We start from the raw sequence: 14,267 nt of genomic DNA on the forward strand, positions 1-14,267 counted from the left end.
GAAGGGAGGACTCTGAGGGGGAGAGGGGAAGGGAAGGTCCCCTCAATCTGTCCCACTTAATTAGGAAAGAATTTCTAGATGATGAAATTTGTGAAATGTTCCAATTATAAAAGGGAAGAAGATGAAGATGGTCCAGGTCTGAGAGGAAGGTATGGTGAGGGCTCAGAAGTGAGAGAACCAAAGGGTTCCAAAGTTAGGCATTTTGGATCACAGGGACCATGCAGAGAAATGACTGATAAGGGAACACAATGAGAGAAATGCTTACAGAGAACTCAATTAGGGACAGTTTTCATTTAAATATGGGAAAAGCAGAGAGACATTCATTAGTGAGTTTAGGGGGAAAAAATAACAAAAAAAGGAAGCAAGGAAAATTACTAGAACAAATTTGCATTTATTACAAAGAAAAGATGAGAGAAGCAAATTTTAGCTGCCGGTGTGTGAGATGATTAGCTAGCAACTATTTAGCTGTGGCAATGAAGATGAGAAGATGAATCTTACAGTCTTTCAAAGAGAATTAAAAATATATCATGACTCTGTGAATTTGGGCAAAGGGTTAAGACTGAAAGAAAACTCCAATATTACAGCTTGGGAAACAAATTACAAACTCTAGAGTGACTGGGCAGTTGAAAGGTAGGAGGCATTTAAGGAGGGTCTGGGGTGGTGGTGGTGGGAATGAGTTAATGTCCCCTGTGTTCAGTTTAGAGTGATGACAAGCATCCATGTTGACAGACAAACAAACAAAAAAAAACCTCAAATGTTCAAAGCCAAGAACAAGAATGACACACAAAGCAAGTAAACATGATCAGCAGCATGTAGAAAGGTGTGATATGGCTTTACCCTCAGGCTACTCACATGTGCTGTGGAGCATTGCTGTAGGACCCATGTTCGAGCTTCTGCCACTTGCCCAGGTGAGCAGCTGATTTATGTAGCAAATCACAGTATTTGGATGGCAGAAGTTGTGTGGTGAGCATGACAAAAGCATTGATCCACACCATAATGAGGTGTTCACATGACCAGCGCATGTCATAGTACTGGGTACTCTGGAAGAGATCAGAAGAGGGAGAAATGATCCATGCACTGGTAAGCAAGAAGGTAAGGATGGGTGCGTGTACATACGCCCTGCAGACAAATGCCACACTGAGTCACACATGCATTGGTTGTCCTGCTGTCCGTGCAGAAAGTTCAAGAGCAGAGTCCTCCAAAATCCTTCAACCTGACTTTCTGGCTGTATGAATTAGGGTTGGGAGGGAGAGGCAATTATATTTTAAGTGCTTTCTTTCTAGAAGAGGTGAGTGCTCTCTGTGAATGACCATCCGGCTGCAGATGTGCTTCTCAAAGGGTAAAGAAAGGGCACTAAAATGTCCCAAAAGATTTTGGGCCCAAGTGACATCCAGACCATTTTTCTTTTCTACTGAAGTAAATTGAAGTTTAGATAAAGGTTAGATTAAGTTCAAGGAAACTCTTGATTAACCATGTTAAGATCAACTACAATAGGCTGAAACCTCAGTCCTCTTAAACTACTACATACTGATTCTATTATAAACACAAGTTTTATTCTCCCCAGAAACTGAAAAAAAAAAAAAAAAAACTTTAAAAAAGAAAGAAAAAAAGAGGGGACCACCACGGGTGCATCACATATATGGAAATACCTATCCGCCAACCAGGAGCGGTATTAGTGCACTCCAGATGCAGCCGAACTCCACCAATCCAGGCTGCCAAAGGGGAGACAGAGAAAAGGGGGATTAAATAAGAAATACCCAGTTTATGTCATTCACACACAAATCCAGGAGGCATACAAAAGTAACCACTTACCTTCACAAAACACAGGGGTAGAAATGCGACATAGTAGGCACTGAAGAGGGAGTTGAAGAGAACTTCCTTGATTCTGTGGTTGAAATCAGCTTTCAGACACTCTACTTCATTGCGAATGAGGTCTGGAGATAGGGGGCAGCTGTGGGTGGGGATGGGCGTGGCATTATTAAACTGTTCTTTTAGGGACTCCAGCAGTAAGGAGAGAAAGTCTTTGGATTTGGCCAAGCCACCCACAGTTGAGGCACTCTCTTCTACTGCCTGGTGCTGAACCATGTAGTTATAGTCTGTGAGAAGAAGATGAGCTCTACTATCTTGGTGGAAACAGCAGAGAGGAACATAAACACCAAACCTGTAGAAAAAGGTAAATATGAAAAAAGGACCACAGATGCCCCTAAGATCAAATCTGATAACTATGTTAGTAAAATAGTCATGATTCACCAGTGTGAATGTAACAGGGACTTTGCTGTGGTAAATTCATTACTGGGGAAGTCCTTTAATTTCTTCCCATAAAGGCAATATACATTCATTGTAGAATAACAGAAGACTACAGAAAATCACGACAAAATAGAAAACACCTAAAAAATAATCGGTTTTATAATTTTTACAACTGGGTGCACAGACTTCATGCTTGCTTTTTTTATATGTTAAGCCTCATACAGCAAAAACTTTTGTATATATATATTTTTAAGTTTATTTATTTATTAGCATGTGAGCAGGGGAGGGGCAGAGAGAGAAAGGGCGAGAGAAAGAATCCCAAGCAGGCTCCACGCCAATGCAGGGCTTGAACACATGAACCATGAAAAGAAATTACCTGAGCCAAAATCAGATTTAGTGATTTAGTGACTTAGCCACCCAGATGCCCCTGTATCTTGTTTTAACTGAGTGGGTGATTATATGTGAGTGTATATTTTGAGCATTTTTCCAAGTAATTAATATTTTTTCCACAACAATTTTTTTAAATTTTTTTTTTTCAACGTTTTTTATTTATTTTGGGGACAGAGAGAGACAGAGCATGAACGGGGGAGGGGCAGAGAGAGAGGGAGACACAGAATCGGAAACAGGCTCCAGGCTCCGAGCCATCAGCCCAGAGCCTGACGCGGGGCTCGAACTCACAGACCGCGAGATCGTGACCTGGCTGAAGTCGGACGCTTAACCGACTGCGCCACCCAGGCGCCCCTCCACAACAATTTTTAAAGATACTGTAGTGTTCTCATACAGATGTACCATAATTTACCTATTTCTTGTTGGAAACTTAGGCTGTTTCTTATTTTGCATTACCATAAATATCAATATATGGATAAGCACTTTCCTACATGATCTTTGTTTACCTCTGGTAATTTTTTTTTCTTTTTTTAATGTTTATTTATTTTTGAAAGAGAGAGAGCGAGCACGAGAGCGGGAGAGGGGCAGAGAGAGAGGGAGACACAGAAACTGAAGCACACTCCAAGCTCTGAGCTATCAGCACAGAGCCTGATGTGGGGCTCGAACTCAAAAACCACGAGATCATGACCTGAGCTGAAGTCAGATGCTCAACCGACTGAGCCACCCACGTGCCAAATTGCAGACTGTTCACTTAAAACTACCCCCACTTTTTTTAAATGTTTATTTATTTTTGAGAGAGAGAGAGAGAGACAGAGTGCGAGCAGGAGAGGAGCAGAGAGAGAGAGGCAGACAGAATTTCAAGCGGACTCCAGGCTCTGAGCTGTCAGCACAGAGCCCGATGTGGGGCTCGAACTCATGAACCATGAGATCATGACCTGAGCCAAAGTCAAACACTTAACTGACTGAGCCACCCAGGCACCCCTCAAACTTCCCCTTCTTAGTGAGGGGCTCCCTGCCTCCTGACTATATCACCCATCCTGATCCTACAGGCACTCCTAGGTCCCCTTGCCTGGTTATTTTTCTTCACAGATCTTTCTACTCCATCTATTTTACATGTGTATTAGGTTTTTTATTTGTTATTTTTTCGCTTGGTCTATCTCCCTCACTACAATGTAAGTTCCGTGAACCGGAGATTTTGGTCTGCTTAATTCACTACTATATCCTTGATGTGTAGAAAAGTGACTGAAATATACTAGGAACTCAGTAAGTATCTAATGGATTAATGAAAAAAAATTCTATAAATACAATAAATAAATCTCTACAAGTAGAGTAACTTGATTAAAGGCCTGAATATTTTGAGACTTTTCATAACTTCTTATAGTTATTTCACCCTTGGCTCTTTAAAACTTTAAAAAATTCTTTCCCAAGTCTTTATTAAGTAACGTCCACATTGTGACTTATGCATTGTAAATAAAATGCTCAATTTGCTGGCATAAGTTCAGATATGGAAAATAGCAAATAAAAAGATATCCTATTTAGTTATGTATTTTATAAAAAATTAACAAATTCACCTGTTCATAGTTTTCTACAGTGGGAAAAAAAATGAGCTTGTTACTAAGTAAGAAGATGGTTAACAAGTCCGGGATCCACTGTGTATATGCCCTGTGGGAAGGAATAAATGCAGAAGTAACAGAACTCACACGTGCAAAACTGTGAAGGCCAGAGAAGCCTGTAAGTTCAATACTGCCGAAACAAACTGCACATGTAAAGATGGGATAAGAGGCTAGGGTGCAAGGCAGACTGCAGTGATGGCCCCATTTCTTAACCCTTCTTTGTAGTCTCACCACATAGCCCTCTGTGTGTGAAGTGATCCTGCCCTATACCCACAATGGGCTCAACAATGTGATCTGTTCTGGCCCAAGGAATGTCAGTAGACATGCTGTGATCAGAAGCTTGAAATGGATCTGATCAATTTCATGTGTCCATGTCTAGCCTGCCAGAGCATGAAGAGACCCATGGAGCAAAACTGAGTTGTCCTAGTTACTTAAACTGACAGCCAGTCAATCCAACAAATGTGACTAAACATAGCTAAGATCAGGTAAGCTTCCAGACTTCGGATGACCCCAACTCATGCATGATCAATATGTACTGTGGTATGCTACCATGGTTTTGCAGTTGTTTGTTACAGCATTATATGGCAATAGGTAACTGATCCAGGGTAGAATGAGAGAAACTCATAGAATGAGAGAAAGGTAACATCAAGAGCTTAGACTATGAAGGACTCTCTGTAAGGTAAAGGGGGTAAAGGAAATGATTTATTAAAGAATTTTAAAGAAGGTTAGTAACATGATTCAACTTTCATTTTGAAAATCATTATAGCTACAGTGAAAAATGGAAAGGAGGAGGGCAAGAATGGATTACCAGAAGACCAAATGGAGGTTTAGAATATAATAGCAGAGGTTACAGGGAGCAGTGGACAGATTCTTTTTTTTTTTAATTTTTAATTTTTTAAAAATTTTATTATTATTTTTAAAATATAATTTATTGTCAAGTTGGTTAACATACAGTGTGCTCTTCGTTTTAGGGGTAGATTCCTGTGATTCATTGCTTACATACAACACCCAGTGCTCATCCCAACAAGTGCCCTCCTCAATGCCTATCATCCATTTTCCCCTCTCCCCCATCCCCCTGGATAGATTTAAAATAAATGTAAGAGCTACAACTGTTAGTCATTGGACTAACTTACCCTAAACTGAGAAACTAGCTGAGAATCATATTTATTTATTTATTTTTTTTTTCTGAGAATCATATTTAAAAAAAACAAAAAAAAAGGCAGAAAAGAGTCCCTTTCTTTTTTAATCTATGAATAAACAAGAAAATAAAGATGTGATTATTGCCATTATCTAGTATCTTATATTTAGCATACTTAATTTTTAAATTGAAGTTAAATAAAAGATTATACAACTTTTAAAAATTGAAGAAAGTAAATATATTTAAATATAAACTGTTTAAATTACACACTTATTTCACTCTGTTGCAGGAGTGTGGAGAGCCTTCAAAAATTAATAAGCTTCTTTCTATTCCTAAAAAGTTTGCTAGCCATTTTGATATGGTAATCCTTTTAAACTTAGCCAAAATATTCCTTGATATATCCATAATTAGCCTTTCAAATCAAATAGGGTTAACCTTCTAATGGATTCAGAGGTACCTGGGTGACTCAGTTGGTTAAGCATCTGACTTCGGCTTAGGTCATGATCTCACAGTTTGTAGGTTCGAGCCCATCTGGCTCTGTGCTGACAGCTCAGAACCTGGAGCATGCTTCAGATTCTGTGTCTTCCTCTCTCTCTGCCCCTCCCCCACTTGTGCTCTCTCTGTCTCTCTCTCAAAAATAAACAAACATTAAAAAAAAAAAAACAATGGGGCACCTGAGTGGCTCAGTCAGTTGACCATCTGACTTCGGTTCAGGTCATGATCTCCTGGTTTTTGGGTCTGAGCCCCGTGTCAGGCTCTGTGCTGACAGCTCAGAGCCTACAGCCTACTTCAGATTCTGTGTCTCCTTCTCTCTCTCTGTCCCTCCCCTGCTCATGCTCTTTCTCAAAAATAAACTTAAAAAAAAAAAAATTAAAAAAAACAAAAAAACCTTCTAATGGATTCAACCAGCTGTTGTTGATAAATAGAATAACGAAATCATTTCAGTTGAAGCAGTTGAAATATTAATCTAGAAATAAAGAAACAACTGATGTAAAATATTATACCTTATAAGAAATATGAGTCATGCAAAATGTTTGTAACATAGAAAATTCATTTTACAGGCAAAAAGCTTAATACTAATAAACTGAGTTGATGACTGCCTTAATTAAACAGTATAATCAGGCCTACCATAGTATACCAATAGACTTCCTATCATCCCTGTTCATACAATCTTTGATTATATCTTGATTTTATGCTACGTAACTGTTAAATTCATGCTTACGCTTCAGTACCATAAATGGTTATATAAAACAATGATTCTCAAACTTGAGCAAGCGTCAGAATCATCTGGAGGGCTTGTTAAAAGACAAATTGCTGGGTCCTACTTTCCGAAGTTTCTGTTTCAGAAGATTTGGGGCAGATTCTGAGAATTTCTATTTCTAAAAACTTTCCAGCTGATGCTAATGCTGCTGGTTCTGGAAACCACACTTTGAGAACTACTGATTACAGAGTAATGGTGCAGACAAGAGCTCTGAAATCAAAAAGGCCAGAGTCTTTCTCACTAACTGACCACGGATAAGTTTATTTTAGACTCTTAATCTGTCTTTACCTGTGGCAAACCCTGCTGTCTGCCAACAGCCACTGTGCTCCTGTTCTTCCATTGCAATAGAATTTTTAGATCAGATACAGCTGCAAATTTCCAAAGTCCTTTACAATCTATCCTGCTAGGGAGTGTGGAGTAAAAAACATAGCAGGAGCTTAGGTCCCAACACCATGGAGCTAGCTGCCACAGCTATCCAATATGATTTACACACATACTGTACAGAAATAAACGTCTAACTTTTTAAAGCCCCGAATACTTTGCATCCGTTATGGCGGACTAAATACACTGCCTCCTGAGTTATGGTATGATTTCATGAGGTGATGTTTATAAACACCTAGCCTAGCACTTAGCACAGAACAGCTCAAAGAATGACAGCTATCCATTAACATCCAATGAAGAAAGTATTAGCCCAAGGCACAGAAGTTAAACTATGCAAAACAGTTTAAAAAGCCAACATGTACAGTAAGTTGCAACTATACATTGATCAGAATGGCTAAAATTTTAAAAACACCAGGGATGCCTGGGTGGCTTAGTTGGTCGGGTGTACAACTCTTGACTTTGACTCACGTCATGATCTCACAGTTACTGGGATCAAGCCATGCATCTAGCTCCATGCTAACAGCATGAAGCCTGCTTGGGATTCTCTCTCTTTCTCTCTGCCCCTCCCTTGCTCACGCACACGTGAATGCTCTCTCTCACTCAAAATAAATAAATAAACTTTAAAAACAGAAAACATCAAACGCTAACAAACGTGTGGTGCAACTAGAATTCTTATAGAATTGGTGGGGGGTAAAAGGATACGACGTTTTTGTGAAGAGGTCTGGTAGATTCTTATAAAACTAAACATACTCCTACCTTATGGCCTAGCAAGGCCTCTCTTAGATATTTCTCTCAAGAGAATGAAAACATTTCTTCACAAAAAGACTTGTGTAAGAATGTACCTAACAGTTTTATTCTTAGTAATATCCCCAAACTGGAAACAATCCAAATATTCAATAATAGGAGAATAAACAAACTGTAGTATATTCATACAATGAAGTGTTACTGATATATGTAACCACATGGATAAATCTCAAAAACAATATGCTGAGAGAAGCTTTACACAAAAGTGTATATCCAGTATAATTCCATTTATATGAAATTCTAGAACAGGCAAACTAATCTATGGTGGAAAAAAAATTAAAACAGTGATTACCTCTGGGAAGTGGTTGGTGGTGTTTGGAAAGAGGCATGAAGGAACCTCTAGAATAATGGTCATGTACTATATTGGGACACAGATCTGACTTATAAGTGTATGCATTTATCAAAACTCAGCAAATGTACACAAGATTTGTGAATTTTATGTATTAATTTTACCTCAAAAGAAAAACTGTAAACAAATATCAAACTCTAGTGACTGATATGCATAGGCTGACATATTTTGGAAGAAGTGAACTGAGGTCTGCAACTTAACTTTGAAATGCGTCAAAAACAAGGTGGACTGATAGATGGACAGAGGAATGTTGGACAGTTATGTGTTATGCAATGATAGTAAAACATTAATGGGTGAAATTCAGATGCGGTTGCACAGGTGTTTGCTGAAAAATTCTTTCAATCTCACGTGTTTAAAATTTCCACAGGGCGCCTGGGTGGTTCAGTCAGTTAAGCGTCCGACTTTGGCTCAGGTCATGATCTCGCAGTTCGTGAGTTTGAGCCCCACATTTGGCTCTGTGGTAACAGCTCAGAGCCTGGAGCCTGCTTTGGATTCTGTGTCTCCCTCTCTCTCTGCCCCTCCCCAGCTCATGCTCTGTCTCTCTCTCAAAAATAAACAAACATTAAAAAAAATTTTTTTTAAGTTTCCATAATAAAATGCTGGTCAAAAAAGGTAAGTCTATAGGGCATGAGTACAGCATATTTGTTACATGAACCCAAATATTAAAGTACTTTGACCAAAAGAGTAAGACTGGTTGAGCCAGTCCATTCAACTAACACTACCCATCATTTGTGTCAATACAGGCTGTACCAGGTCCCTTTATTTGGTGAAGAGAGCCAATTAAAATATTCTCCACTGGTAGAATAGCATACCTCTCAAGTTTCTTGGGACAGTCCTGGTTTAAGCCTATTGCTCCAATTGTGTCCTAGTGTAGAAAATAAATTATATGGTCACCCTATCCACTCATCTTTCCAATTTTCTAAACTTTTGGTTTATATTCGAAGAATTTCCTTTTCCTCACTTTTATACTACTGTTTGCTTGACCCAAATTATTTCTTTAAAAACTTACTAATACAATGGTAAAACTGGAGTACTCACGGGTAGCCAAGGAAAAGGAGATTGAGCACTGAATGGCTTCGGAAGAGATTGACGAGGGTCCAACAAAGTACCCATCCACATAAAGTAAGTAGCACCAAACGAGCTGATATCAGAACCATGTAGTGAATCATAGATGCCGCACCCGCCTTAGTGGCCTGGAAGTTTGGAACCACCAAAAGGAACATTTTATAAATGGCCTTATTCAAAAGCAATATGACTCAAGTAAGGAATTAGTAGATTTAGTGGAAATCTGTGACCAAAAAAAGGGGGCGGGGGTGGTGGGAGAAAAACTGTCTCATCCCACTTACCTTCCTCATTTTTAAAGATTCAGACCTCTCCAGGAAATTTCTTGGTTCTTTAAGTTCTTATGACATTGTCTAATTTGTTTACATTAGGGCTTCTCAAAGTATGAGAGCCACATTCATCAGAGTTACTTGGGCTACTTACTGAACTTGCAAATTCCTATTGCCTTTCCTTACAGATATAGAACAAAGCTGTAAGTGAAGGAACCTGTATTTTAATAATCTACCAGGTGATTTTTATGTACATAAAGATATTGAACCATTAATTTATCTGACTTCAGATTAAACTGTAATGACCTCAACAGGAGTAACAACACTTCCATTTTTCTTGCAATCTTCCCCCTAATCTATTTGCTGAATTAATGTGTAATAAATTACTGAAGATTCAGAAAATAATCAGACCTTCTCTGACAAATCCCTATGTAAATAAAACTTTCTTTTTTTGACTTTTGCAAACATGGAAATAATGTACAATCACTTCCACTTCTTTATATCACAGCTATTCAAATATTTGTTCTTAATCTCACATTTTAAAAACTGATTAAATACAGTAAGAAAGCGTACTTATCTAAACATGAAGTTTTACAATGTTATTTTCTTTTACAATGAACTAGTAAGAAGAGAATGAGCAAAATGCAGGGGAAAATGGTAGATTCCTACAACCTCAAAACATCAGTGTCAGAATACAGAAAGAAGAAAAAAATTATGCGGGGTCAATAGCAATGGGAGGGAATAAAGAGACTTTCAGGTCCTTCATATATCCGTTTCTTAGTTTACCCAACATACTACATAGCATATATAATATACATGCAATATATAATATTTATATAGTTACTTATAAATGCAAAGAAGCAGGTGAATTAATACCCTAAGCCTCAAACTATGGAGAAGGTTCAAACTGTTCTCAGTCACAGCAGGGCAAATAATTGTGTATTACTACCCTGATATATACCTCATGCCAATGTACCTCATGTGTCAAAGCTGCTGGAATTATGCCATTGCCTCCATTTTCAAAATTTAAAGGCTGTTTCTGACCAATGTCACCAGAGTAGCAGAGCTTGGATGTATTTATCATTTTTGCCTTATTCCAAAGTCCAAGCTCTTAACCACTATGTTATGTATGACAGATACTGTATCAGGCCCTAGGGACACAGTAATAACCAAGACAAATAAGACTTCTGTCTTTATGAGGCTGCCGAAATAAAAAAGACAATTGATATTTACACAAAATAATTATTTTTATAATTGTGGTATAAGTGCTACAGGAAAAGAGTAGGCTGTTAAGGAGAGCAAATAACAAGAGACCCCTAATCATTGGGAAAGCTTTCTGAGGAAGTGATATTTCAGCTGAGATCTAAAGAATAAGCAAAAACAAGCCAGGTAAAGAGTAGAAAAATATTCCTAATATTATGTTAATTGAGAAGTACAGTATATATACAAATAAAGATTAGGAAATATATGAAAATATGGTCTTCTCAATAATGAGGTTGTAAGTTACCATTTTTTCCTGCTTTATATTTTAGTGTTTTCCAATTTTTTTCAGTAAAATATGCTACTTTCCTATTTACAAAAATAATTTTTTAAAAAGGGAGTTGCCTCAGGTTGGTAGAAGAATAGCTGAATAACTTTTTGGTCTTGTGGAGCAAATAGAGAAGTAGAATTGGCCTGGAGGTGAATGAACAGTCTTATCTAGTTGGGAGGTATTCCTCCGAGAATAGTATTTAGCTTTCTGAATTAATTACCTCCAGCCTCTCCTTAAAAATGGTCTTTCTCAAGGTAGGGATACTTTCTGATTTAAGCAAAAAAAAAAAAAAAAGAAAAGAAAAAAGAATGTAAACATTTTAATGGAAGGAAGGAGAGATGATGGTTCTTATCTAATTTAGCTTTTTTTAAGGAAAAGAATCACTATACAGCTCTTATTTTTAATTTCTGAATAGGTAATATAGTCAGTGCTCAAAATACAAAATGTGTAATAGTGTTTGTAGTGAAATTTCCCTCCTAATGGTCTTGTTCCCAGACATAACTAGGCAGTCCATTATTAGTTCGTATGTCCTTCTACAGATAATTTATTCATATATAAGCAGGTGTATTTTGTTCCTTCCACCTGCCTTATTTTAAACACTGTTCTGTACTTTGTTCTTTTCACTTAATATCTTAGTAGTCAGTACATTTTCATCTTTTTAATGGCTGTGTGCTATTCCATTATGTACATATCCCACAACTATTTAAACATTCTTTAATTCTTTCTCATGGGCTTTAACTTACAGATTTAAGTCTTTGACCAGAAATCTTTTTAAATTTAAGTATTTTGATCTCTGTAAGAATTGCAGGTTTCTTTAGAAAACAGCTAAACACTTTCCAACTAAGATCATGCAAAAATTGTTAAGCTACTGTTAAGCCATTAGCAAAAGAAACAACAGAGTAGGTCAAGTTATAGCCCTTGGAGCTCCAAGGTAGAAACCTCAGTCATGAAGGAATTTACACATTAGCTGGACATACTAATTTGGCATAAACAAGTACCATTTCTAAGTAATTGAAGAGATGAAACAAAATCCTGCCAGTTTTCACAGATAAAAGCATAAAACTCCACTGAGTTCCTCTAAAGAAAGAACAGATTTTAATATATCCAAAGGCAAGCATCTATTTTCATGATCTAAATAACGAACCTGGGAGAAAAGGTTTTAGACAGGCTTTCCCGCTGTGAAAAAACAGGGAATCCTACTTTTGGTTCATTTCAAATGCCTTTCAGGTTATGACTTAACATCTGCACTTACTCTGTGCTCACAAGAAATAAGGTTCCTGAAAATTAGAGCTTATAGACACAAAGACAAAACATTCATGTTTTGGAAGGAAAAAAGTTGACTCTCAGTTATCTGTAATTATAGTAACTATTTACTTAAAACTATACATTAAATTATAAACTCCAAAATTAAAATTCTTAGTCACTTTAGCTAAGATTTTTTGTTTTTGTTTTCATAATCATTTATAGGGCATAAGATAACAAAATCTTAAGAGAACACATTTTACCTCCTTCACTGGAGTTTACAAATATATTAAAGAATAATTACCAATGGCCATTTATATCAACAACATGTAATTTAAAAAAGACATTAACGTCCCAAGTCTTTCCTCTATTGCCCATTAAGATTCTAATCTTTAATATTAGTCTTATGCAAATTTGGATGTTGTCATTTTAAAATTCCAAGTTTTAATAAACTCAAACAAGTATCTCTTGCTAGCAACTCCACAAATGGTATATAACTTCAAGTAAATGTTACCTAAAACAAAGTTTTAGATGCAACTGTTCATTTATATATAACTCTTCGTATCAATAGTTATTTAAAATTCATCCTATTCTTACTATAACTACTAAAATAAGAAAGATTATATTGAAGAAGTTGGAAACTATAAATAAGCTCCTATCAAACTAATGAGATTTATAACCGTTCTCTTGAACACAGGACACTGAATTTTAAACATATTGTAGGAAAACCTTTTAAAAATAACTAGCACAACTCATGTGGAAGTAAAGAAATTAATTTGTAATTGTAGTCAATTATATTTGGACACGTCACATATTCAGCTTGAATCCATCTTAGTAACTAATCTAGCTCCAAGTGATAAAATATAGTGTTCTAGAGCTGTTACCTCTGAGATGAGGGCCCATACAAGCCTCCTTGCAAGCATCACTGTGATGAATGCTGCCAGGTGGTAATCAATGAGATGAAAATTCTGTTAAGAGAAACAAATCACTGCATCAGAAAGAAATATGTGTATCTGGCTGCAAATATTACACCAAAATGTTTGCCCCCTCAAAAGATCTTCCTTACATCACCTTACATATACAGACCACAAGAATTTAAAAGCTCTTGAAGAGACTACCTACCTTCTATTTCTCCTTTCATGAAAAACTGCTTGAACTTTACAAACACTATTTTAAACTATCTGGAATGTATTCCTCTCCTTTCTTTGAAAGTTTACTGTGTTGAAAGGAAAAGACTATAGCTTTGAGTTAAAAAGTGATAACCTGCAGAATTATAGCAAGAATAATTTATTTAAAATGCCATATTTATAAGTGTCAAATGTAATGGATGAGAGGGAACTCTTAGCGTTCAGGAGTTAATATTTTTGGTCTCTCTATGCAAGCTTATGTTAATCTAATTGGGCATCTACTAACCTAAACTCCCTCCTGGCTGATATATCAATTATATTCACTTTGGTCTTTCTCTTTAACTTGATTTAACAACATGTCCTCTATTTGATCTCTTCTTCCTAAGAAATGACAGCATTATCTAGATGTTGCATATGGTTCCTTCTAATTCTAAGCCTATATAAATAATAAGCAAAATGAAAAATCATTAGCAACAAACAAAACTGGGATGTATTTTCATCTTGATGGTCAAAAGGTCAATAGCTTTCCACAGTCCTTCTTCAAAAGCTGAATTTCTTAATTCAGTCAGTAAATATGTTCTGGGCACCCACAATGTGCTCCAAGTACTCTTCTTGATACTGACGATACACTGCTGAAGAATGACAGACAAGGTTCCTGCTCTCCTGGATCTTACTTTTTATTGTGCTGTGAGAGGCAAAGATAGCAGAGATTACTAGTTGTCTCTTCTGCCATCATAGTCAAATTTAAGTGGGCACTGACTCCTAGCTAACTACAGGTTTATTTCCATGCCTCCCTTGCAAAAACTACTTATTGCTAAGGGATGTGAACGAAGTGATATATATAACTTCCAAGCCA

At 36.9% G+C, this 14,267-nt stretch overlaps 2 protein-coding genes across 3 annotated transcripts in view; one reads left to right on the forward strand and one right to left on the reverse strand.

The window, feature by feature from the left end:
• Nucleotides 1-14,267, forward strand: part of PLA1A (phospholipase A1 member A) — a 194,960-nt gene that overhangs the window by 115,691 nt on the left and 65,002 nt on the right. The window lies entirely within an intron of this gene.
• The window catches only part of TMEM39A (transmembrane protein 39A), a 30,839-nt gene that overhangs the window by 4,503 nt on the left and 12,069 nt on the right, over nucleotides 1-14,267 (reverse strand). For both annotated transcript variants that reach the window (XR_007457494.1, XM_049629423.1), the window contains exons 4-7: nucleotides 13,169-13,252; nucleotides 9,219-9,373; nucleotides 1,813-2,161; nucleotides 853-1,040 (exon numbers count right to left, since the gene is read on the reverse strand). Coding sequence is in view for 1 of the 2 variants with exons in the window: in XM_049629423.1 (XP_049485380.1) it covers nucleotides 853-1,040; nucleotides 1,813-2,161; nucleotides 9,219-9,373; nucleotides 13,169-13,252 (776 nt within the window). In the remaining variant the exon portion in view is untranslated. The remainder of the gene's footprint in view (nucleotides 1-852; nucleotides 1,041-1,812; nucleotides 2,162-9,218; nucleotides 9,374-13,168; nucleotides 13,253-14,267) is intronic.

Source organism: Panthera uncia, chromosome C2, assembly GCF_023721935.1.
Source record: "Panthera uncia isolate 11264 chromosome C2, Puncia_PCG_1.0, whole genome shotgun sequence".
Classification (NCBI taxonomy): Eukaryota; Metazoa; Chordata; class Mammalia; order Carnivora; family Felidae; genus Panthera; species Panthera uncia.